Source organism: Phaethon lepturus, unplaced genomic scaffold, assembly GCF_000687285.1.
Source record: "Phaethon lepturus isolate BGI_N335 unplaced genomic scaffold, ASM68728v1 scaffold50489, whole genome shotgun sequence".
NCBI lineage: Eukaryota > Metazoa > Chordata > Aves > Phaethontiformes > Phaethontidae > Phaethon > Phaethon lepturus.
This window is the reverse complement of record NW_010566510.1, coordinates 10584-38207: the sequence shown is the minus strand read 5'-3', so window position 1 is coordinate 38207 and position 27624 is coordinate 10584. Positions and strand designations below refer to the sequence as shown.

The window sequence follows — 27624 nt, the reverse complement described above, 5'->3', positions numbered from 1 at the left end:
CATCAGTGATTACAAGTCACTGTACTGGAAGCAGCTGGCCCAGTAGCTGAGTAGCCCAGAGCTGTGCTCAACTCAGGACAAACACAGGTCAAATTGACAGAGATCAAGCATGTCATAAAATGCATTAATTGTATCTCTAATTGATTTCTAAGAAAAATAGCACTAGAAATTTATGAGTAGCAAGGTACTGCAAGTAGTGTACAATGAGGAAAAAAAAGCTAAGACACCAAGAAAACTTATGACCTCAGAGTACCACTTAGAAACAAACCCATCTTCCCCCACGAGCATGCAAGACATGCCACCAGGCAGAGAAGACAATGACAATTCAGGAACAGGAGTATTTTTCCGTATTTTTGACAGCACACAGAATTTCATTTTTATCAATTGTTTCTCATGAAGTTAGAAATATTTCCACCAGGTAACTAAAGTATGTCTATCCCCAAAATTAGCAAAGCTATTTCAAAGAGAAGTCACATAGTTATCATTCTGGAAAGAAAAACCATAATGAACTATATATTTAAAAACGAAACACAGACCCTCTCTGTGATGAATATGTTTTCTCTTGTATTGAATTTGCCGTATAGACACCATCTCTGAGAAATCCTGACCTTTCAAATAATTATCTCCCAATGAGGAAATGTAAATGGCTGTAAAACACCCAAAACAAATAAACAAAAAAGCCCCACATGTTGAGACAAGAGCCCTTTTTTTTTTATTCCTGCTTTTTGTTACCCACTGCTACTTCTCTATTTATACAGCACGCTTGATCACAAAAAAAAACTTGATGCATACCACTCCTGAAACTGATTTTCCCTTTCCAACCAGAAATCACAGTAAATTAATATTTATATTTAGGAAAAGAATAATTACCCACAAATGTTGCTGGTGCACAAGTTCCCTCCTCAGATATAAACATCACCCATTTTTGCATGTGAGTGAAGAAAATCACACAGCTGATATGTTACCTGTTGTGCTTACTAGCTCTCTAATACAGGAGCAGTTCCACAGTTTAAAGATATATTTAAAGATGTACATACATCATTAAAGATTGTACGTTGTGGTAAATGCCACAATGACAAAGTATTTGTATGCTGCAAAATCCAATAATTTTACAAATTGCAAGTTTTTCTGTATTCATATAGCTTGAAAAGTCTTTAATTGTTAAAAGTTAAAAATAAAAGACAATTGCAATTTTCAAAGGAAATTTCAAATAAGTCCTGAAGGATATCTGCTTTGTAGATTGGTTAAAAAGAGAATCAAACACATTATCGCAAAAAAAGAAAAACCTTCTGTCTTCTGCCCGACAGTATATGCACACAGCTGGGGTCACACCCACAAAAATCCCGAAGAACTGTAAAAAGAGCAATGATGTGTATACCTTTCTTCTTTGTTTTATCATACAGCAAACCATGCATGACAAAGGTTACAAAAATATGTTCTCCTCAAGCCATAAACAACCTTCACCTGGTCCCATGTGGATTTTACTCCCCTGTTACCCAGCGGGTAAGTCCTGCCCCTCTCTTTCAGGCACCACGGGCATACCACGAGCCTGCACCGGCTGCCTCCAAGAGTCACCCCACACTCTTCCCAACAGTTCACTTGCTCCTGAGCCAAGTCAGAATTGGCCACGTCACTGTGGTTTACAGTTACTTTATTTTTGGCATTGAGTAGCTCATTTGCCCCACCAAACAGTGGCTCTGCTTTAGAGGAGGAGCAGGCAGGTGCCTCCTCCTCCTCCTCCTCCATCTCTCCAGTCCCAGCAGGACCATTTCCATGTGCTCCTACTGCTCGGATGAAGCTCTAGTCCCTGCTTGACTCTGCCCCAGTGGAAAATTCACATTTAATCTTGTGTCCATCCTTTTTTTACATCACATGTTGTTCTACTTCTTGTACTTAACCATTATACTCGTGAAAGGAAAGATACAGTGCAGACTATTAAAGGATCCTTCAGTGTCATCCACTGCCATCTTTCGTAACCGCACGTGATGAAATAGCAGCAGTGGTAAAAGTAGCATTAAAATAAAATTATTTGTTCCTCCTTCATAAGAAGGACAGGAAATGTATACATACTTAAGATGCGTTTACCTTTATGCTTTAGTTTATAACATTCAAAACCATTTTTGTATTAGTCTGTATAGCCCTTTGTTACAACTTCAAACCTCTTACCATCACCTCAACACCAGAATATTTGGGAGCACTTAAAATATGCAAAAATTCATTGTCAGGGAATGACTTCATGACAGTATCAGCATCTTATATTGATTCTTAAAAAGGTCTTAGTCATTAAAATTTTTATCTAGGATATTACACTACTTTTTACTCCCACATAGAAGCTAGAAATACTTTTATCACTTGATAGTAAGGCAATAACTTCAATGTCAAGAGCTGAAATGACATATCAAACGGTTCCAAAGCAAGTGATTTTTTACCTTGCTTAATTTGTCCTTGTGCTGCATGACTTGAAATTGAAGGGGGTGCCTTCACTTTTGACATCTCAGGAGTGCCTGGCCTAGGTGGCCTAAACACAAAATGTACATCAAGGGGAAGAAGGAAGAGAATAGGGGAGAGAAAAAAAAAGATTATTTGCTAAAGATACTGTGACTAAACAAACTTTGAAAAGCAACCCTGTAAAAACCAGCCAGATTGGGAAAAAAAAAAAATCTCATTTACAATTCCTAGGCAAGCTTATACTTTGGTGATTAAAAAGTTCATCTCAACGTACTGATTTATTTAGAATTTGACCTCCTCATTATAAAAACGTTTTAAAAAGAATAAGCACTAAAAAGGAGGACAAAAATGGCCTCTCAGACCTGCTGGCACATACATTAATACAACTCCATATTCTATTAATGTTGTAATTTTTGTAACTCAATTCAAACCAATATAGTTATTGTGGCATAAAACAATACTACATTCAAGAAAGAAGAAATACACTCAACTCCATCTAGGTACTAAAGGTTTCCATAGCCATTTCATACATCAAACCCCACAGTAAAATTAAACAAAATAAAAGACTGTATTAAAACAAAGACTCCGAAAGAAAGTTATCACAAGTTGAAGTGAACATATGCCATACCTGGTTGGACCTTTCTTCATGTGGTCTCCAATAAAGGTTGCATTGGTCATACTCATCAGTGTGTTGGCCAGTGAGATAACAGACAGGAGATGCTGAGTCGTGACAGCACGTGACACACCATACGTCCCTTTTCCCAGTCCTTCTGTAAGGGACATTTTCCTTCCTAACTCCATGCTATCATACGATGGTTTGCCTACTGGCTGATTATAGCCAGGAAGCATCAGAGACATGTGGCCTCCTCTGGACAGGAGGCCAAAAGACACTGAACAGTGCGGCTTAAGCATCCCAAGACGATCAAGGCAAAGCTCATCTAGAACAGAATTCAGGCCCCAGGCATGAAGACAGGACATAAAAAGCTTTGCTGTATCCATGGTTAGATTGTATTCTAATAAAGTTAATGGTTTAGATTTGCTAGAGCGATATTCTGGATCACCGTCTTCTCTTCTCTGTCTTACCGATTCTTCATCCTCATCTTCATCATCAAGAAGATGCTCTTTTATATTCTCTTTGATTGTTTCCTTGACCTGCTGGAAGAGGACGGCTGCTCGTTTACCAGTCAAAAAGGACCCTCCTTTGTCAGACCCGCCAGAGGCTTTCTGTAAATTCTCTGGAGAAATGAGCGCAGTGTTGGGCCTGGAGGCCTCCTCAGTCAGTAGCTGAATAATCAGTGCTTCTACATCAAAGAAGAGCACGTGTATATCTGGATCTGTTAGGTTAGTTTTTATAGCTTGAACCATCAGGGAGTTATGTGAATATTTAGGTAAATTCCCCTGGAAAGAAAAATAGAAAAAAAAAAAATTGAAATTTTAATTGGATTACTTTTTTCCCCCCATGAAGTTAATTCAAAAAATAAGGAAGATCTGGATGATCAAAGTTTGAAAACTTGCATAAGTATAAAACACGTTATGACAAATGTTTTGAAAACATCAGTGAAGAATTTTACAGCACTTTTCACAGTGTCAGGAATTTCAGACTTCTTATCAGTTTATGAGATAAATAGAGCTCTAGATAAAACAGAGGTTCACATTTTTTTCTCATGAAATCTAAAAGAAAAGTTATACTCCAAGAAACAATAAAATTTCAATATTTTGTTATTAAACTTAAAACTCATTAAATATTTCATATTTGGATATGGAAGTATAGCATCAATTTATGCCATTGAAAAAGAAGCTACTAATAAATTTGTCCAGATATGCAAATAGTGTGTCACTTTTCACTCCACTAAAGTCCACCTTCTTTTGTCCTTCCCTTCCTCCCAATGGGGAGAGGCGGGGTGGGCTGGGGAGGAAAGAGCAAAGTAAAATGCTAAGGGATAAAAGCTGAAAAAAGTCAGAAAAGGGGATTGGACAAAAGAACATTAACATAGGTTTTTAAGTACTGTGAGAATTTTATTCACTCCATAAGCAACACAGAATTATGCTCAAGTACTTAGTTTCCTCAAACAAGTGAAAAAGAAACTTTTAACAGAAATAAACCTTGTTCAAATGTAAGTCAAGTATTATTTCTCCTTTTTTACAATTTACTTAACGGCTTGAAAGACTTAAGGTTGAATATGCATGTTTGATGCACGGACTTACAAAGTCAGAGCAAGACAAACCTGCAGGAGAAGCAGTCACTAGGTTCAGTGATGAAGAAGCATTCCTGATGCCTGTATTAGTCACTGCGGAAGTTAAACCCCGTGCTCAACCGACAGCTAAATCTAAGGGAGCACATAAAAACCATCACCTTACACAAGTCTAAGAAGGGCTGCAGGAGAAATGGTGTTTTTTCCACAACTGATACAGGCTAAATGGTTTGTTCAGAAAACATCATCCTTTACTGAAGTTAGAAACGATCCAGAAGTTCTTAATATATCACCAATAAAAGCAACACAGCTAAGGGCTCCTAAATCTTTTCTTATCCATAACTCAACAGCCTTAACATTAATATAAACTCTTTCAGTTTGGTAGGCTCTCCAATTTCCATTCTTTATGTTCTTTTTTAAACCACAAAAGCACATTTTACAGCAGGATAGTTTATTTAGAAATTAACAAAGCTTGCAGCTTTTATATATACAGTGTATATATAGTTACAAATAGGTATGCCTACATATACACACATACACAGACTATGCAAATAACATACATGTTACATGTAACAAAAATGTTAATATTCTGTATACATACACAAACTGGTAATAGGTTTGTACCCTGTTCTATGTACCTGCTGATATACTGCTTCCTTTTTTCACTGACGTAAAGCAACACGCACCTGTTATGAAGCCTTAAATACTCTGGGCTATAGGAGCGGTCACCACTGAAAATCTGCTGAGCTGTAAAACTACATTATTTCTACCAACATCCATTGGTAGAATCTTGCGTTTTTCAACCCTTTTTATCCTACTTCTGAACACTAACACATGTTTATCACCACGAATCACGGAAACAGATGTATATTCTACTTAACATCCTGTAATTGGAAAATTGGATGTGCATACGTACCATTTATTTTCTCTCAAGGACTTTCTTTCAAGACAGTAAGCGTTTCTAGTCCTACAACTACTTGGCTGCTTTAAGTTTTGTACAAATTTCACAGCATGTGTTTGAAAACTGGAGTAACTTTTTTATATTCCATTTCCTTTATAGCTTTAAAGACCCCCAAAATGCTGTTAACATGAAAGAATATAATATCTAACACACCATGTTCAGTTATTGGTCCAGTGTATGAACCTGGCTTTGAAATAAGCATATTATTTTAATTCTCAAGGTTCTCATGCACACAGATTTCTCTCTTGTAAAGCACTCTGCTTTTTCTGTGGCCATGGGTTACTGTATAACCCTGAACAATGTGAGATTGCTTTTTACAGTAAAAATCTTCACAGGAAGAATTGGCCCCTCCAAAGTTTTACATGAGCTTTATATTTGGAAGCCGATCTGTCTGAAAGAGGCTCTGTTACCCTGAGCAGCTGATGATCCAGCCACAGCTTCTTTGCAATTCATTTCGGAGTGCTACTTTGGAGCAACTCAAGAATAACCTCTCTCCTTGACAGTTTCACACCAAGACGCCAAGGAAAAAAAAAAAAGAAAAGAGTAAAAAACTGCTCCTTTAATCCTGTCTAAACATAATACACTGGAAGTGTATTTATCTAAAACAATCCACTATGTTAGTCTTAATTGATATTGTAATCTTCATTTTTCTACCACATTAATACTTTATTTCATCTATAGCCTCTTAATTTCAGATTGCTAATACTTTGCTTACTTAGAATGAATACCCACGTATATTTTACTGCATGGTGTCGAAGTAGAGAAGAGCAAGTATAATTACTGGTTTGCTTGCTGCACTCTCTAGTTCTTCCTGACTTTCAGAGGATGACTCTCAACACACACACATAAATATTTTACATTATTCCAATGCACTCGTTTTGTAAAGAACAAACAAACCAGATACAAAAAGCACATGTACAGAGCAATATTCAAAACACATCAAAAGACTCTCCAAAAATGCAATACAGACCTGGCAAAATCTTCAATACCAACTGCTATTCCGCTAGAATCAAGTAGTTTTTAACTTCTGTCTGTCCTCACATTACAATTAATTCACTTATGTAACTAAGTCAAGGCACTACCAGAAGGAAAATTCACATTTGGTCACAGGGATTATGAAAGGAAAATTAAACAGAGGCCATCCTTCTCGCTCTCTGTTCTTACATTTCTCGGAGGAGCTGCAGCGCTGGCTCGCTTGCTGCGCCAGCCAAGCAACCAGGGCCTAACGCAATCAACACTAGCACAAATAGCCACATGCTGCTCCTTTCCCTGTGGTCAACTGGGAGAACAAATAAACTATGCTTCTTAAATAAATTTGCCATGAAAAGCAAATAATAGAAACCAGAATAATTAAGTGTCAATAAATAATAGCTGCAAATTATCTTCTGCAACGGACTGATTTAGTCACATATTCCTTATTTATTTTTAAAAAAATCTAGGTTTTTTTCTCAGAATGTAATGCAGGTAATTTCTTATGAAATGGTGTCTGGTGATGGTCATAATGGTAAAATTAGAAGCAACAATATAAGCAAAATATTTTAGCTATTGATCATCATTGACCTCTGGTATAGAACACACTTTGCTGTGCTATGTATCACGCCTTTGTAGGCAGCAATACCTCCATTAAACATGAGGAACCTGCACATAAAACACATACATTTGCACAGCATGTACAAGTGCAACATTCATACTTATGTACATGAACAGTCAGGAATAGCACATAACATATCTGTAGAAACACGATGGTGTCAAAGTGACATTTCTTTTCCAAGCAGAATACAAGGGAAGAAAGCGAAATAAATAAACAAGTGATAAAAGCCCATTCGGGAGCAGAGCTCTGCTGCTCTCTGCTGGTCGCAGCCCAGGCGACCAGAACATTAGAAGTCTGCATTAATGGGAAGGAAAAGGGAGAATACAAGCTCTTTTTGCTTGAACTCGGGTAACATTTTTGAGTGGCATTGATAGACTAAACAAATTTATTACCTGTGTACTCTGACAGGTCTTTATTAGGAAAAAGGTTATGATGAAGGGTAGAGTGCTGGAATCATCAATAAGAGCAAAGGTAAGCAGGATGCAGTTACAGAATCCCTTAAGGTTGGTGATCCTCCAATCCAACCCCTGCTCAAAGCTGTATCCACTAGGGCAAGTTGCTCAGGGCAAGGAAAGCCTCTTTCTTACTTCTCTAATATGCCACTCTAAGGATTTTTTACCCTAGTTTCCTTCAAGATAATTTTGCACTTCCTTCCATTAATCTTTAACAGAAAGGCAAAAATCTAAAAGTCAGGGGTCATATTTTTTCTGTGAAAAAGCTCATAGAACCCTCACAAGGTCAGGACTTACCTTTTCTCTGTATTTGGCCAAAACAAAAATGCATGATGCAAAGCCCAAGAGAATGGTCTTCCTTAAAGCTCTCTGACGATCTGCACTGACATGCTGTTGAGCCCACCAGCTAAACTACCATCACTGTCCAGCTATTGCTCTAACATCCGAAAATACATTATGGTATTATCAGAAAGGTCTGCTTAGCAGAGTTCTTAATGAAAAGCATTTACTTATTCCTCAGATCAGCAAGCAGCCTGTTGTTGTAGTCAGTAACATCGATATAAATTGTAAAGTTGTGTTTTCTAAATGAAGACACATAACTTTAAAAAGTCCGTAAACATTAAGCATTGAAATATTTAGGAATCAGCTAAGCCCATTAATATCTTTTAGCATTAAACACTTAAAACATTTCCCAAACCATAATTAATTTTCAGCATTTAAGTTATTTTGGCTCTATTTTTATCTATTTGTACATATATTTTAATAATACTTTTTCTGAATTGTCACACAGCAGCAATTACCAAAATGAAATAAAATCAAGCTCCAGTTCCACATTTAGCAAGACCTGCAGGAACACATAAAGCATGTCCAATATGGGGGGAAAAAGGGGAAAACAACATATCAATGCTGATTCCATTCCTCAAAGTTAGCACAAAACAAAAGGGAGAGATTTGCTTCTGATGGATATGGATCACAGGCTGGTTTCCCTGTGTACCCATCAATACCATAAATTAACAGGACATACACAATTGAACAAATAGTCTCGATTCTATGAAATGCTACTAAATCCAGATTTTAAATAAATTCAGCCTGAAAAAATACAGAGGAGCACACACCGAAGTGCTAAGTAGCAGGCTGATACTTTTTGTTCAAGGATAGTGAACTCCTGAGACTGACCCCAGGCCAGGTAAAGCTAGTTTAGGTCTTTATTAAAATTTCAGAGAGCATTGGATAAGACCCTGTCAGTTACAACGATGAAGACTCCCCATATTTTATTCAATTATTTATGGAAATAGATGTTCCAGGTGCTGCACTAAAAACAAACTGAAACACAACTTACCTTGTCAGACGCTTCGGAAGCGAGCAGGTTAGTGGCAAGAGTCTGTAGTTTCTGATGCGCCACGTTTTTCAGAGCAGCCAGGCTACGCCTAGTCATGGCCTGCTTCAGGTTGACGGCAGGATGGCTCAGGGAATCCACAGCCGCTGGGACTGCCTCATCACAGGCATTCAAGATTTCCACTGCTGTTATTCCCATCACACACCTGTCCAGCGCACCTATTTTGAAAAGCAGAAACAATTCAGAATGCCCAAAATATCACAAGTACAGCAAAAGGCAAAAATAACATATACTACAGGGTGCAATGCATAAAGTTTTCCATTGTGTTAGCAGCTATTTTTAGAACTAATATTCCAAAAGGGATGGAATTCTCCTAAATTTCCATGAAGCTGAAGTGCGTAAGGAAAAAACACATTAACAAAAGTCAAGTTTGAAAACCCCACAGTATGGTTCTGTACTGACCAGAGAGTAATGACTGCAGTTGTTCAACATTTTTAGTGGAAGGCTGTTTTCAATCATTTCGATTTCCCTCTCCCACCCAAACACCTGTGTGGATTAAATTTTCCACGATGGATCTCAAGTTCCTCTCTGCTTCCTAGAGCTTCAATAAAAAACAGTTCTCACCTAATTTTCACAATAAGGTGAAAGTAATATTCAGGCATTATTGCAGGTTTGTGGTTTTTCCTTAAGTGAGTTAAGGAGTTAAAAGGTAATTATATACTGCATACATTTTGATACATTTTTCCCCTCACTTTCTCCCTTTCAAATATCACAAAATTTTCTACAACAAAGCTGTTTTTATTTTATGCCTTGTTGCTCATTCTGTTAAGGCTCATTTTTAGTTTTAAGAAAAACTAGGCATTAGTCCCTTTCTAAAAAAAAAAAAAACACAACCAAAAAACACACCACACCAAACAACAAAACCCAGACAAACACTTTCTTCATTCTGCAGATGAGGTAACTATCGTAGATTCAAGGTGTTGGACTTACACACCAAGCTTTCAAGAAAATTGCTGAGGAAGCATAGACACTAACAAACTGAGAGGACATTACACGTGCAGCCAACATTAACTAGTGTCTCTAAAGATAACTAGGAAAACATATAGAGGGAAGATAGCCACAGCAAGCTATACCTCTCCAAAATTAAATAAGTTATTCCAAATACTAAAATATACATTTAACAAAAGCTTACATAATCTACAAATTTCAGGAATGTGTGGAGTGCTAAATTTCCAAATATAAATGTGCAAAAAAATTTAACTCTTCTCTCAGATGCAACTTAAACAGAACTATAACCATATATATATATATTAAAAAAATTGTTTAATCAACATCTTTGAACTTAACCTTACCAGTATCCATTTGCCAGACATAGACAGACCCATCTGAACATCCTACCACCAGATAGTCATCGGAAGGCCTCCATTTTATTACTTGAATAGGGAAAAGGTGACGGGATGCCAGCATGATGCATTTTTTCTCCCGCAGACTCAGAAGGCCTACTGAGTGATCACTGGCAACAGAGCAAATACAGTGCTGGACTCTTGCCTAATAAAAGGGGGGAAAAAAAAGAAAAGAAATGTTAACCATAATGCAGAGTTTGCATTTAATAGTCTCTTCTTCACTGGACCAAGCATGGTGATCAACAACCTATTTTATAAACAAGAAACAGGCTCATAAGTCTATGGCTAAACTCATTGAGGCCACTAGAAACAGAATTTCACTTGCAGAAACTCACTTGAATCCCATCTCTTGCACATCACTAAGAGCAAACAGGTACTAGAACCTGTTTTGTTGAACAGAAAAGAGAAAGCACCATTTTCAAGTAAATCAATGTCATTTTGTTCATTAAATTCTACCGACTCATCCAAGTTAGGAAAGACAAAATTGCCTTTAAAACCTATGGGCTGACCGGTGGGGAATGCTTGCTTATTACATGCTCAAACACCTTCAGGGAAGGACTACTTCTACATCATGGAAATCCCCTCCCACTGTTAATGCTGTATTTGATAAAATGCCAAGCATTTCCTTCACTAGCTAGGTTTTGCTACTCAGTTTTCTCCACTGCTTTTAATCCTTTATGTAGCTAAAACATGATGCGAACAAAACCAAGATTAAAAGAACAATTAAACTCCTTTTAAGTGTCTGCAAGAGTTATACGTTGTGACAGTACTAAATCTTCAGTATTTCATATTACACACATTATCGAGAAGGATCTGAGGAGTTGTACCATTTATGGAAAGTGAGACAGGTTATCAGACATATTATGTAAAACTTACACTACAGTTTTCTGGTGGAACTAGAAGTTGTGTGATTTCTCCACCATGTACACAGAAGATATGTTTCATCTCTCCAGAAAATATATCCCATATGATGACTGAGAAATCCACACCACCCGAGATCAAATACCTTTGATCATAACGAGAAGAAACCTGATGAGGATACAGTAAACAAGTAATTTTGTTTCGGTGGCCTCGGAGAGTCCGGTGAGGTGGCCAGCCTGTGAAATTGGGTAAGGGGTGGTAGGGGGAAAGAAAAAAAAAAAAAAAAGAAAAACAGAGGAAAAAAAATATAATTCAATAGAACAGTTAACAATCCAAAACACTGTTCTTGATAAAAAAAATAATACAGACATACTGCAATTTCTGACAGAGTTCTTATAGAATTAGGCCTGTCTTTTTTTTTAAATGTTCATAGTTTTTTTTACTGCACATGTACCAAATAATTCCTTTTGTCTTGCTGTACAATCTCACTTTAAAGTAATTAAGCTGTCTTAAAACAGCCTCCTGCAAAAAATATCCCAGAAAAACAAATAATTTAAAAAGGCCACAAAGATATGAAAAATAAATTTCCTTCCCCATCACAGATGACTTTATCCAAAGCTGTAACCAAAAGGACCAGTACCAGCAAAATTTCATAGTCTTGTTCTGCACAGCCACAACAGTAGCATGCAAGTCTGCAGTGTTGTGCTTTTGGTGCTTGTGCAGAACAGGTTAATGACATCAATTCTAAATTTAAAAAGGAAAATAGTTTTTGTGAACACAGAGCAAGAATGGCGAGTCTTCTGTTCACTGAGATCAAATACAATAGTAAAATCATTCTCATTCTAACCTTTTAACTATTGCAAAAGATGCTTAGAAAAAATGTCTTCTTTAGATGGCAAATACGACAAAAAGGGCCCAGTAAATTAAATACCAGCATCAAGTATTCTATGCAATACCTGCATGGTATAGCTTAACTTTTTTCTTCTATGTGATTATGCTTTTTAGCAGGCACAGCAAAGCTTACGTAGAACACGCACAGGTACTTTTGTATCTTTATGAGGGTATGAACCACCAATGCTTATTTGCAGAATAATGTATCAACTTCAATGCAATTAAACTTCACATTAAGAAAAAATCATTTTTGTATAAAGTTATGTAGAGTAAATCAGTTATAGAAAGGAAACAGTACAACAAACAGCTTCATATATAACTGACAAGCTCATAGGTATATTTACAGAAATATATTTACATGTCTTTTTCATTTATCAGCATTTGTAAAAATCAAAACCCAAATATTTGTTCTGCAACTATGATCACAAAAGTATTATAACAACATTATATGGAACCAAAATATACAAAAGCAGGCCAATGCATAACACTCAACTAACCACAAAATACACAAAGAGGAATTCTCTTTCAGATGCATTATTCTCCCAATGAAGACACCCCAGCTGAACGCAGTGCCAGAACTATTCTGGAAGAGACAGGAGATGTCCCGTGCCACATCTTTGCTACTGCATTTCAAAAACCCAGGAGAAATATCCAAGGCTTTCCAGTGAAGGGACCACCCCTCAAATTGATGCAAGCTGGCCACAGTTAATTTCTTACTTAGGTTTCTCATTACATAATAGAACATCAGAGTTGTTAAGAAAACAATTCTATGATTTCTACCTGTAAAATGACTTAATGTTTACTTCATGGAACTATTTTGTACTTTAATTTATCTCATGACAGGCGCACGCTGTTACCCAGCCATGCTTTTCGAAGCTTATTCGCATACCTCTCCTAAGCATATGCTCTCCTTGCAGCAGCTGAACAATAGCCGTTTGTGTTGCTGGCACAATAACAATGCTTCCATCTTCACGACCGCAAACCAAACGCCCGTGTGCTGGGATATACACACTGGCTGTAACTTTAAGTGGTTCGTTGATGTTTGGTATTAAGCTTAGTTGGTCTATAATCCCAGCAGGGCGAGGAGTAAGTTTATCAAAAGCTTCCTGGAGGGATATTGAAGTTGTTGTTTGCAGCCCTGTTTAAAAAGACACACACACCCACACCAAAAAAAAAAAAAAAAAAAGCAGCAGTAAGGCAGGAGGAGGATTTAAACCAAACCAAACCAAAATAAAAAAGAATAGAAATTAGGAATGTTTTTCTGGCAAGATCTCAAACTTCAAATATGCCATGTTATAACACTTTGAACAAAGTAAAAGTTACATACTAGAGATTAATTTACTGACTGTGTAACACAGAAACAACATATGGAAAAGTATATGATTTAAGCTGCAAGAGGAAGTTACGCAGGCAGACAGCAATGACCATAGCTAGTATTTGAAAAAAAAAAAAAAAAAGCAGTTAAAACTCAATACCTGAAAAATACTCATAGTAAATTAAGATATTGAGCATATATGAAAAAAATTAAGTTACTACAACTCTTACAAGAAGCTAACAATTAAAATAGCAGCCAGCTTCATGAATTTGTAGAAAAAGCAGCAATGTTTTACCCAGCAACAAAACACGTAACAAAACAGAGAGATGCCCAGATGCCCATTAAAAGACTTGGCAAGATGTCTGTTAATTCGGTATACCTTTTGCACTACCTTGTTGTTCAGCAGTATCAGGCACACTCCAAATACACAGTCTCCCTGAAGAATCGCCTTGGATTAACAGCTTGTAGAAAAACTCCCTGTGTCCACAGAAGAACCGAGTAACTGGAGGACATATTAGCAGCTGTTAAAGAAACATAATTAACAACCTCAGAACACATGAAAATCGGGTACTAACCTCAAAACATACTTGCCCCACATAATCCACTGTACCTTCTACAAGCAGGACAAAAACGAGCTACTTTATGCTTTATCATTCTCACAGGAGAAAGAATAAATACAGCAATATGAATCACAAGAAACTGTGGTTAGTTACAAGTCACAGGTTTAGAGGAGAAGAAAAAAGACTTTTATATACATATGGTTTTGTTCTAAATATATTTAGAACATGTTATATATGTGTGTGCTTGTTCTACAATTGTTAACATTCTAACTGCAGTGGTGAGCTGAAGACACACTACTCAAAGGAACACAGTCCATGACAGAAGCAAAGTTTTAATATTAGATTGACAGCATAAAGAAAAAAAAAAATCAAACATATAAATGTTTCAGTGTCCAAATTTGACAACAGACTAAATGGTTAAGATAAAAAAAGGATTCCTACAATAGTCTTGTAATAACAGCATTTGTAAATCCGAGTTACTTATACAGCAGTCTTAGATATATTAGTTTATAGCAGATACAGTTCACAGTACAATATAAAAATAAAGTATAGCTCAATGAGGACTTTGGCCTACAAAAGTGTATTTTCTTTACTTCGCAAGGATTTAAGCTTTCAAATTCAAAGTTGTGATTCTAAAAGTACATGCTCAGTTATTGCCTAATCATCATGCACATCACAACTTGACTTCTAATTCTCCAGGCATTGACGAATGATAAAACTGTTAGTATATAGGAACTGAAGATTCACTTCACTAGAGACTAAGCTCTGCATTTATCTGAAAACCAACAAGAACCAAACCAAACTAAACAGCAAGGAAATTGCATCTATTTACTTTCTCTAGGGAAAGGAGAAATCCTAAAGGTCTACTTTGAAAAAGAACTGGTCATGACGTACGCATGTTTCAACTCACAAAGAGAAATGCAGTCCATAAAAGAAATCCCAAACATATATTTTACCTGTTTATCTCCTCTGTCCAACACACTGTACAATAAAGGTGGAATTAAATTTTCTACTGCTTTCCCCACATCTCTGCGAAATGAGTCACTAGCTGGTAGACAGCTGGGTTTAAGAACAAAGACAGAGGAATAAAATTCCTTACATTACTAGAAAGCCATTACTACATCACTGAATAACACTAAGCAAAAACAACACCCAAGCCCTTAAACATTATATGTTTTCAACTGTTAATACAGCATAAAGCAGATCATTACTCACATTACATTAGATGTATCCAGCTCGGTTCCCACACACGTTCAGAATTGAAGGGAAAAAAAAAATGAAGGAAGCCTGGCTTTAGGTCTGCTTTGGGCTTCAACACCTCTGGCCTCAGACTCAGGACCAAAACACACCAAACCCAAGGACGACTCTGACAGATCATCAGATAGATCTGCTTGCATTCTTATGCTCTTATGACATAAGAGGGTGAGAAAGCAGTCCTTGCCTGATTTATGTGAGAATATTCAAAGGTCTCCAAGATAAAACTGTATGTCTACCCAGAACAGAGAAGTTTGCATGTCATGAAGATATCCAAAGAAAACTAAAAAGGTTTTTATTTTACTTTTGTCATTCTACATTTATTTAGCCTCTTTGATACTAATTTTAAATTAATTTTATATTTTCACATTTACACGCACAAACTCAGCTGTTAGTGCCTTCTCTTAATGGGCTGAAACAACACTCTGTTACAATAATACAATCATCATTTCCATTCTACTCCATATAGCAAAACCTTATTTCTTCCTTATTTGGACCTGGTTAAGGAAATATTTAAATTATATTTTATTGTAATTTATGACACTTGTTCAACAGCAAAATGTACCTCTTCCCATCACAAGCTCCATTAGGAAGTGAAAAAGAGTGTAATATCAGAAAATAGTGAAGCAATCTTGATTGAAGCAATCTAAATTACTCAGCATTGCTTCACCATGATACATTCAGGGGACCCACACTTTAACGTATGCTCATGGAATAGTAGTTTCTGCAACATCTATATGACTTTGTATCAAAATAAAAGCCAAAGATACTCAATATTTCTTCAAAGTTGCTCATGTTTTTATCTCAAAAAATAAATAAACGGAGCATTTCATCGTTGACTACCTGGCTGGTAATTTATATATGAAACTTTGTCCATCTTCCGTCCATACAATCACTTTATCAGCTGACACAAAGTCGCCACCAGTCCAGGTCTGATCATTTTCACTAGGAACTGAACATAAGAGGGAGTAATCTCCAGCATCAAAAACCTGAAAAGAAACAGAGAAGTCTATTGTCATTAACCAACTACAGATTAAAATGCCCAGACAGCAGCTAATTTCAGTTTCAATATAGCCACATTAAAAGGACTTAAAGCATCTTGATCTAAATGTTTTACTGGAAATTTAATTAAATCAGCTTCTACAGTGAAAAAGCAGCTAGCTTTCCTTACCCTCCAGTATTTGGAACACACTACCAACAACGACCGCTGGGTAAATGCACAGAAAGAAATGCTTTGACAGTTTTGACAATAAATAGGTTTTGACTCCTCTTCAAATACTGGTGTTGTATCCTAAAAAACAAACAAAACCAACATTAAATTAACCACATTAATTTCAGGTGTATAATTTTAAATAAAAAGACAGCCATATTACCCTCTGTAATAGCAACATCTCCAAAAAAGGCAGTTCTCAATGGTTTTAAATTTGCTTAAGTCATGAGCTTGTTTCTGTAAATTTTAACTTAAACACTTAATATTTTATTTTGATGCTCCTATGATTAATATCATATGTAAAATACCAACTTTCCTGTGATAAAGAGTCAAACCTGCAGACTCTGTCACAAGTACAAGAATAGCACATATGCTGAAGCACAGAACTAAAAGAAGCGATAGGTAAGAAATTGGCTTGTAGAGACAGACAAAAGTGACACTAACAGGAGGTTATCACTTTTATTTAGAGAGCATATCTATTAACCATAATCAGGTGCAAGTAACTGACCAGCAGGTCAGCAGAGCCAGAGCACCCAACTGCTGGACACATGAGCCCGTTCCCTTCCTCATGTCCACTAGCACGACCACATCTCAAAGTTTTCAGCCGTAGACTGACCCTAGGCCAGAGGTTAAGATTCAGTCACTGCTGATGACATTCTTCTGAGATTCAATCTAGCACTATCAAATAGCACGGGAGCTTAACCATTTGGCCAAACACCCTTTGCTGAGTCTGAGTATCAGACTGGTCCATCACATTGGTTCCATACTTTGATTCGTCTGAGCGCACCTCAGAACAAAACCTTCTCTTCTGGTTGTATTGAGGGTGGTCACTGCTAACTTGTCCAAATCCAGAACACATACAAACTAGCTCCCAACCTAATCCACAGTTGTGAGCTGAACATCTGACTGATTGTCCATCTTCACTCTGACTTAGGATACCTTGAAGGAAGGAGGGACAGCCATGCCATTCATCATTTGAAGGGTTTGGCTTACAGTTACAAAAACCTGGCTGAAACAACAGAAGGTTGCAGATACCCTGCTGTGGGTATAAACAGGAGACTTACAGAAAGACCTGCCTGCAAAGACACTCACTTTAACCAATCTCACAGGGCTCTTCTCTTTCATTAAAAAAACCACTGTACTGAGACAGGGCAGAGAAAACCAGGATATCCAGGCAACTAAGGGAGAAGCAGGGACCCAGATGTTCTAGATCATAACTCCTTACTGTTACAAACCTCTGCGGTAAGTTATTTTCCCGAAATATTATTTCCTCATCTTCAAGATGGGGAATACGCATTCTGTTCTACACAGAAACCATTTAAGTGCTCAGACAGTGTGACAGCAACCAGCATCTGCAACTGAGTTTCACAGAAAACACAGAAACACAGAACAACATGCAGATGTAAATTGGATAACAAGAAAATACCCAGCTGATTCTTTTTCTTGCTCAGATTGAACTTAGGAACATGGCAGAGACCATGTGATGGAAAAGGGACTATGCTGTTTCATAAGATGCTAGATGGCTAACTTCTAAGGAAAAATCAAACACTCATAGAAGTTATTATTCTGTTATTCCTCATAAGACAACCTGCAAGAACATGTGGTATCCTCTTTTGTCACTTAAGTCTAACAAATTCCCCAGCTGGACAGATTAGTGTTGCCTATTTAGTATCATCAGTGTCAATGAATTACCTTGCATCCAGATAATCGGCCAAAAAAGTAAGCAGATTCAGCTCACATTTCATTCTTTCAAGATTCCCCATATCCCAGATAGACTAGACTGTGATAAGCTCCCATTTAGTTATGTCTTTGTGTTTCTTACTTTAGTAACAGTCAATACTCCTCACTGCTCACAGTTGCCTTTTAAAGTGTAACTGTTAAATGTGATGTTAGCTGAAACATTAGTAGCTGCATGAGAAGGGTTTCCAGAAAATGCTTTGAGAGCAAACATACTTTCACCAAGTTTGAAACTATGAAACAAACGTGAATACCACCTCTGGCCCTGACTGGGCCAAAAGCAAGGAATCCTTTATATTGGTGTTCCAAGCTAATGCAAACTGTGTTGCTTTTGCATTATAAATATTCTGGAAATAAACACATTCATAAAAAAAATAGTTCATTTATATATCATGTTATTTTCCCGCTGCTGGGAAACCAGGACATAAACACCTATAGTCGGGTATATCTTTTACAAGAGGTTTCTGCAAATAGCTAATTTGCCAGAGGTCTACAAGTCACATATCGAATCTCCTTTAAGACTTTTATTCATTAGTATACAGGAGGGCAGGAACTGCCAAATAACAAAGCAAGCTGTAGATAATCCAACACTGCACTTATCTTTCTCAAAGGAAATACTACATTTAATAATAAATAAAATTTAATACTAAATTTATTAATAATAGTAATATAGTATAGTATAATAAAACTATAATGAAAAATTTGTAGATGTTAAGTGTAGATATCTTTAAGAGCACAAGAAATGTGCTGGAGAACTTAATCTTAAAAACGAAAAGTACTGTGATAAAGTCACTCCTATAATGGCACCACCACATTAAGACACACACTTCCTGTGCAGTACAGGGCAAGCTTTAACTCTGTGACTTATTTCTTCTACCTGTACTATACAGAGTAAACATGTATTTGTTAGCATCACCTCTTTCAACTAATGAGTACTTTTATACGCAAGACCTTGCAGTATAAGTTTTGCCTGTACTGAATAAAGTTACGCATGCAGTACAGCACCTGTATTGGTTTGGAAAATTAAATATTACTGTAACATTCTTTGTTACTAAATTCCCTTTGGAACTCAAAAGTCCTGTGAAATGTAGTAGAAGATGACTTCACAAAAGAAAAGTACTTTTAAAGAGGGGGGGCAATTAAAAGAAAAAATATTTGTGTACAGAACATTTGTATATTAACACAAATGATTACATGGTACAAATAAAAAAAAATTTTAGAAATCAGAGATTATCCTAGTCATAATTTTGAAATAAGTTCTCTGAGCCAAAGCTGAGAAAGATTAGGAGTTCTGTTGGTAACTTGAAGAATCAGCAAAGCAAAAGCAAGGAAGTTGATTTTCAAATGGCAAAGAGGAAAAAAAGGTAGTATCACTAGGTAGCCGGAAGAACAGGAAACAGCATTAATAGAAGTTCTCCCTTCATCACAACAGGAAATATCATTAATTCAGAAACCTTTGTTTACCTGCATCCGACTAACTTCAGAGGTTATTATCCATACTTTCAGGATGCCAGTCACCGAGACTGCTACAACAGTATCCTCTGGGGAAAAACAAACATTAGGCTGGTAAGTACAAGGAGGTCTTCATTTTGTTGCACACTTGCGCATATCCGAGTACAAAAATGTACTGAGAGTACCTCAACATGAAAGTTTATCAAAATATTCCTGAAGCGTTTGCTTTGCAAAGAGGTATTCCAGAAGCACATATGCACATGCACAAACACAGATTCCATGGTTTTGTGTTACAGTCTCATTCCCTTCTCTCTTAATTAATACTAGGGCTCAAATTAAATGGGGGGAAGGGAAGTCACAGTTGTTTCTAGTACAACTATCAGACACTGTGTGTTATCCCACCACTCTCCCCACAGGCAAGAGGAGATTTCTTGCTTATGCCTAGCTGCCTGCCCACAGCAGCCTGCGGGGACACTGAAGTTGCGTGGGGAGTATGAATTTTAACATACTCTAGTTGTATCGCTGCCTGAGCATCTCTTGACTGTGGGTTCCCAAAGGGCATCTCTGTTAAGTTACTCCACTAGAGTCATTACCTTCACGAAAGAAAAAGGTATATCAAGTGCTAGTCAAACTTTCTAGACATTCCTGTTTCTACCAGACAAGTCTGGTCTAAGACCAAAATCCAAGGGGTAACTTCTTGATTACAAAAAAAAAAAGAAATAAAATTAAAGGCAGTATCAGGAAACACTTAATACCAGAGTTCACTTCCAATTGTTCCACCAACTTAGATGTTGTGGGGACAGCATCTGAGCTTTCCCAGTACAGGACGTTGTCAACACTCAGTATACAACTGCCATCAGCCTTAATTCAAGATAAAAGTCAGGATTTTCTTCCTTAGTGTTTCCCAAACCTCTTGGGAATTATGGTCTCCACAACAAGAATACCTGAATGCGACACCTCTCCTGCTCAGCTGCCAGAATTTAAAGCGTAGCAAATTAACACAAACTAGCAGAGCAAAACAGATGCACGGACAGGTATCACTTCAAACTATGTCAACGAATCCACCACCGAACATAAGCCTACTCACACTCCTCTCCACTAAACTGACTGTCATCACACTTAGAAGTTCCTCCCCCTACAGTCTTCAGGCTTTTTAATCCTATTGTGTACTTTAATCAGCACATTCCTTAAACACGTTTCCCACAATAATAGCTTTGAAAATGTTACCACAGTGCTTTCTGTAAAGCTACTAATCACAAAGAAATACTCCTGGTATGTATCTTGTCAAAAATTACAACGTATAGTTTGCCAAATGATCTCAGATGTATTCTACACATCACGTTAGTAATGCAGATGACAGCCATAGCATTTAGAGTGCTTGTACGCCTTCCTTCAGTCTTGTGCCAGTTTCCAGGCTCTAGCTGTCAAAGAGTGCTCTCCAGATCTCTTTCCCAATTCTCAAAGAGAAAACAAGTTATCACCTTAGTGGAAAGCGCTTTTATTTAAAAAAAAAAAAAAAAAAAAAAATCACTCTTCTTATAGGAAGGTTCCTTGTCCTTCAGGTTTCAGCACATGCACACGCTGAAGATGACAGAACTCAATCTATTCACTAGGTGAGCCTGGATCCTGCCAAGTGTGCACACAGAGTGGTAGCTAAATTTTAGGTTCTGTTCATGAGAAAGCAGTTACATTTTAGCCAGAGTCAGAACTCCCATTTGATGGAACAACAATAGAGACAATACTGCATAGATAATAACCTAGCCTCTTTTTCAGGGACTGGAAACAACTATGTATGCTTTGCTTTTCTGAAGGGTTAGTGCTTGCTGGGTGTTGCCCAAGTTCACAAGAAGTAACATTCTAGCTACTCCCCAGGTTCTTGGAAAAGTTGAAGATAGCATTTCTCTTAGAGGGAGCCAAAGGCATAATAAAAGCAACTAAAATAATTACCTTGTGTTCTATCGGATCTAATGATAGTCATGGAGCTGATCCAGTCAGGGGATATCTTTGATAATAAAGAATAAAGAACTTCAAGGCTGGTAGCATCCACAACAAGAATTTCTGGATAGTGTCCATGGCACAATAGTCTCCCTTCACGCTGAGTCCCAACTGTAAACTGATAGAACTAAATGGATATTAACAAAATACAAAAGTTACACTCCTTGTGAGACATTGATTACTTCATTTTTAATCAAAACCATGATTTCCTAAGTATATTCTAATGCCTGTATGTTTAAAAATTACTGCACTGATGAGGAGAACTTTTTGCAGAGGCCTCCTTTCTCCTGTTACCCTCCCAAGGCAATCCTTGCCCTGTACACTCAGCTCCTGTAGCTGACAAAAGCCTGCCTCAGCCTTCCCTGCTAAGATCATCCTCATGCTCCCACTTCACCTGGCAGTACTCCTCCAAAAATCTTCTCCTTTTCCTCCTTTCTTTCCAGTCTCTCTAATTATGATACATTTTTTCAAATGCTGAGGCACACACGTATTTCCAGCTTTAGGACATTTGATGATACAGCATAAACTATTTATGGGATACTTCAGTATGCATATAGTGTCATTATTAAGCCTAAAAAGAATCCAAACAGCCTTGTTTTGATAACTAATCTACAGTTATCTATGCTTTACAATGTAGAAGAGGTCCTCTGAAACATACACAAAGTACTAACCTGTATGCCAGTATGTGTACAGGCTAGTTTAGTAAACTCTATGCATCTCCCATCATTCACATCCCACAGACACATCTCCCTAAAACAGAAAAGGCAAATTAAAACTACACGGAAAATATTTCAGTCTTCCAAGGGTTTAAAAATCATTTACACTGGAAAGAAACTTAACCATTTGAACAATTTGTTAGTGACTATATGGACAGTATTTAGATAAAGAAAACTTCATCAAAATCAACTTGAATTTCCAGTCCTTCTATCTGAATCTACACAACCTCTTCTTCCATAAAAAGATAAGGGGAAACAAGTCAAATGTCAAGGTGCATCGTAAACAAACAATATTAAGTAAACTCAAGGAGGTAACTGAGAATTTCTCACAAATGTTTCAGGTCATTACATATACTTCTGCCACACCCCCTAAGTCACCTAAAGATTAGCTTGCCTTCTCTGCATTTGTGAGGAAGAAAACAGTATTACAGAAAACAGATCTGTGTCAGATGGCAGTGGGCCCTGCGGGTTTTTCTGAGGGCCCAGGCTGTTAAGATGTGGAAGCATCACCTGCTACTCTTCAGCACTTCTAAGGGCAAACTGAAAGCACTGAGCAACGAACTATAAATAGTTCCAGTAGATACTTTTCTGATTTGCCTTATAAGCAAAGATTACAGTTACCCCTATGTATTCATTCAAATTAGCAGCCATTCCCCCTATTTATGGTATTTAAAAAATATTACTTTAAAAATTTTATATTAAAATTTCATCAGAACAGAATCTGCCGGCTGCTTTCTCATCTTTTTCCCCTTTACATCAGATATATCATTTCACAACAAAAAACATATTTTGGTTCAAAATCCAAAGGAAAAGATTACTTAGTACTGAAACCAGTACAAGGTGGAAATTCTACTATCAACTTCAATGTTAAAAGATTATTTAGTCATATTGTTCCCCACCTTTTCCAGATGAAAAACTTCTTTATTTTATTTGGATACATAACAGACCTATACCTGGCCAGCTACATTTATACAGGCAGAGGTTAAGAAATTTCCTCCTCAACCAGAGTTGATCAAAATCAGCCTCAGCCTGGAGATCCACCTTTTGGCAAACAGCCTCTTAAAAACAAAGCAAACAAACAAAAAAACTGCAGCCTCACAAACTTCTTCTTCCTTTTATAAGTTTGCTTTGCACAGCAGAAAAGTCTGTCATTCAGTACTTTTGTACTTTTTTGACCTTTTTTTGTCAACAGCAAGTTCCATGCATCAATGAAAAAGCAACCCTCAAGAACAGACTGATGCTCAGGGAATACCTTGGCAAATACTTTCAGGTTAAATATTTTGCCTAATGAAAGGCAGCAGAGTTGGAAATGTTAACTTTTCAAAGCAAACTTTGAAAAGGCAAAGTGGAAAGGCATGTTTTAAAAAGAAATTGCACATGCATACCACATTAAAGTGTTCAACATCTTCACTAGTTTAAGAAGGAATATTATGATGTGTAATTACAACTTCTTTCCAAAATACTGTTATTCTGGAATAAAAGTAACCATCTCCACAAAGAGAGCTAATCCTTTTTAAACCTATACCATACCTCAACACGTAGCATTCCCCGTGCTGTTAAGACTCAAGAAAGAGGTGCTAAAAATCAGCAGTATTATGAGAAGGCCTGCCATAAGACAGGAGTGAAGGGCAACCCATCTTGTTCAATGCAAGTCCATTGAGGAAGACAATTCATTTATAACTGAAGTGCTGGCACCTCTACTTAGGAACTCAGAAACTATTCTAAACTCTTGGTAACAGCAGTAATTATTCCAACTCCCTGAATGAAAACTAGGCTCATATTTTGGGGGAAAAAAAGTCTCCTGCCTTCCAGAATGATACTATCAGAAGACCAAGACCATGGCCTGTTTCCTAGAAACTGCTCACTGGTAATGAGGACTCGCTTTCATATAGCCAGCCAGAGTACGAGTGCATACACAAGGACACAGGGAATGCATCCTCCCACTTGCAGGTGCTGGCCTGGGCTCACGAACAACTTTGTTTACTGCTGTCTGGCCTTGAAGAGCTCTTGAGAAAGCACCAGAAGATGTCTCGGTGAGGGCTCCTCATCTCTGCAAGGCTGTTTAAGCTGGGCCCTCTTCCCGTCCGGCCTGAGCTATGCTGTGCTGCCAAGCACGGCTCCAGCTCCTGCCGGCTACTAACGCACAGGGGCACGGGGAAAATCTCTCCATAGTGGGAGGGGAACTGAATTCAGACAGCAAAAGCTACAGCATGAAACTGCAGTAGGACAAGTTATTTAGCCAGCTGAAAGTGCTCTCCCAGCAGAGGGTAGTCAGTTACTAAAGATCCTGTACTCAGCTTGGGGTAGAGGACGGGAAGGAGAAGACGTGGAGGGAATTAACACGTGAGTTATAAACCGCAAAACTAGTTGGCCCCAAAGCTTTGGCCTGCTATTTATCAAATTGTGCATCTTTTCAAGAAATTAGCCAAAAATCTAGGCTTAAATGTGAGTGTACAAAGTATATTTAAAAGTTAGAATAAGATTTTATTTTCTTCAAATTACCTGACTGCAATCCCCATTTATGTCAATTGCATGAGAAATCCTTCCCCCTTCCACCCTCTAAACAGTTGCTCTGATTAGTAAATAAAACCACTTAAAAATAAAATGTATTTTTTTACTTCTTTTTCTTAAGGATAAAAACCAAACATTACAACAGAAATACAGAAAAATTGTGTGACAGGTTTCCAAGTTTTGAAACGTTAGGAATCCTTTCCTGCCAACAAGCTACAGTACAATTCAAGCTTGCTTTCACTCAAGAAACAGATCTTGGATAAGCTGAGAAAAAGGTGCAAAATACAGATCTACTGTCAACTGAACTGACCAACTCACTCAAGCAAAAAGATGACAGAAAGCACAGAAGTGCCTTGCTTGACTGAAGGAAACAACGTCACACATCTCACTGCCCATCCAAACATAAATCACACCCAGTGCTCCACATACTGCTTTACGTACAACACGCAGCGTTCTGCCGCTGCCTCCCAAGGTACAACAAACATCAGAAGAAGCCCTCCAGCATCACCGGCACTTCCCTATGCTCTTGTCAGGCCACGAATCCAAAATGCACACCACACTCAATATCTACAGTGCAGAAGTACCATCATTTGGACATCATACTAGGCATTATACAGAGACCTTATACTTAGTAAAAAATACTGTGTATGTAAACAAACTGATCTCTACCCTCAATTTCCATTTTTTAACAGATCTGCATATTAATAAATCCTCAGGAAACTCACCCGCTTTCTGATGCACTCACTATATACTGCTTTTCACTGGAAGCAGAGGCCTTTGATAAACAAGTAATTGAGGCTGTATGACCAAACAACAGAGCTCTGGGATTAATCTAGAATCAGGGAAATAAAATGTGAAGTAAAAACAGCATAAGCACTATTACTTAACCAGAATATACATATTCCAGATTTCCATTTTACATATTATATAAATATATGTGTGTTAATACCTATATACACACACTTAATTAGCATAGCAGCAGATGTATAATCTTAAGAGTTTGCACAGAATGCTGCTATAGTAACATGAAAAAAGTTTCGGCCTAATACCATAATGCAAATTTGTGAAAAAATGCATTTTGCAAACTCATGCTATCTACATTTTTAAATCATAAGCTGAATTTGGCCCAATTTGAATGAAAAAATTGTGTTGTACTGCAACAATAGCCTTCTCCCCCAATGAAGTATAGTTCACAACTCTATATATTCATAAATAAGTTTATGTAAAGCCCACGCATAGATTAAAGATAAAAAAGAAAACTGCCCTTTATTTGTCCTTTCTAAAAAGAACTAGTTGCTTTCTCCTGGTCTCTCTTTTTAAATATACCAGACAAACATAATTTATGGGGGTAACTCACAGAGATTTTTAGGTATTCAGTGAAGCATGCTGCCTTTTTTTTCCCGCTCCCCCCCAAAGAAAGGATTGTTTTGCTATTCCATTCCAAGAGTTTAAAACTCTTTGTACCAAGGCAAACTACAAGATCGTATTCAAAACAGACACTTGCAGGTTTCTACTCCACGGCAGTCACTGGCATAAAATAATTCATCATCAACCTTTACCTCTGCTACTAGGCTTTTTTTCCTCTTTCAGCTTTCAAGGAAAAAAATGGTTGAATAAAAAGAGAACTTTTAAAGGTTATTAAAGTACAGTCCTCTGATCACTGGCATCGGTTTTCACAAAACAATATTAAGCAGCTAAACTTGAGATTAGCAACCAGTTTAGAGCAGTTCCAGAAAAGAGGAAGTAATTACTTAAAAAAAAAAATTACTGCAGGAGCAGCAATAAAGTTCAAGAGCAAGTGTGTCTCTTGCTAGTCTGAAATATTCACTACAGGAAGCATGTAGTGTCAATACAGGGCTCATAAGAGGGAGGAAGAAAGGACAGGTGAACAGGGTGTAGAAAGAACTGAAGACCAGAATGGATACTATAGTATCAAAGAAGAAAATCACACTGGCGACAATGGTACACACCTTAAACACAAATAAAATTAAGATTACACAGACTTTAGTCTTACCTCTAAATCCAAAGAAAGGTCCCAGAGACATATTTGTCCATCGTGGCATCCTGTGACAATGACTGATGCGTCCTCCATGAGCAGCAGGGTGGATATGCAGTGCGTGGGGGCTTTGCGGCCCCACAAGACGATGGGCAGAACGAGGCTGTTTCCTGCCATTTTGCTTTCACTCCTGCCAATGTAATCAAGATGATAAATATTACATCTCAGCAGGTATGCCATTCCTGCACTTAGCACATTCTTATCCTCACAAAAACTTTAAAAATTAGTCTGAAGCAACTTCATAAACTTGTTACACAAATGAAACATAGTCACCATGTATGCCACTCTTCAAATAAATTACAATACACAATCTTACCCCTACTCTCATCAGAGAATGCATTCAACTTCCTATATGGATCAAACAAAATTCTTTGTAAATTGAAAAAAATACAGTGAACTGCAATAGGATTATAACCTCACAATTTTGACTTCTTACACATTTTGCAAAAGATACTTTTCATCTACATGTATAGGTACCAAATATTATATCCCTATGCACGCAGGTACTTTTGCCACAATCACTCCTTTTAGAACAATTTTGAAGTAACAAATGCTTTAAGTCAAGGGCCGCAGCAGCTGTTATATGCCCGATAGTAGGGTTCATCCCCATCTGCAAATGCAACCACCTTTAGTCAAAAATAGGCTCTGGAGCTTTCCATAGACAACGATGCACTTACCAAAAA

The 27624-nt window shown here is 37.3% G+C and overlaps 1 protein-coding gene across 1 annotated transcript in view; it reads right to left on the bottom strand.

Annotated features, from left to right (window-relative positions):
* Positions 1–27058, bottom strand: part of WDR7 (WD repeat domain 7) — a 45668-nt gene extending 18610 nt beyond the window's left edge. The window contains exons 1-15 of the mRNA XM_010295497.1: positions 26900–27058; positions 25611–25717; positions 22330–22408; positions 21611–21785; positions 19676–19752; positions 16436–16555; positions 16108–16253; positions 14967–15069; positions 13830–13971; positions 13025–13273; positions 11260–11480; positions 10333–10528; positions 8984–9198; positions 3077–3846; positions 2430–2518 (exon numbers count right to left, since the gene is read on the bottom strand). Coding sequence (XP_010293799.1) covers positions 2430–2518; positions 3077–3846; positions 8984–9198; positions 10333–10528; positions 11260–11480; positions 13025–13273; positions 13830–13971; positions 14967–15069; positions 16108–16253; positions 16436–16555; positions 19676–19752; positions 21611–21785; positions 22330–22408; positions 25611–25717; positions 26900–27058 — 2848 coding nt within the window. The remainder of the gene's footprint in view (positions 1–2429; positions 2519–3076; positions 3847–8983; positions 9199–10332; positions 10529–11259; positions 11481–13024; positions 13274–13829; positions 13972–14966; positions 15070–16107; positions 16254–16435; positions 16556–19675; positions 19753–21610; positions 21786–22329; positions 22409–25610; positions 25718–26899) is intronic.
* Between the last annotated feature and the right edge of the window lie 566 nt (positions 27059–27624).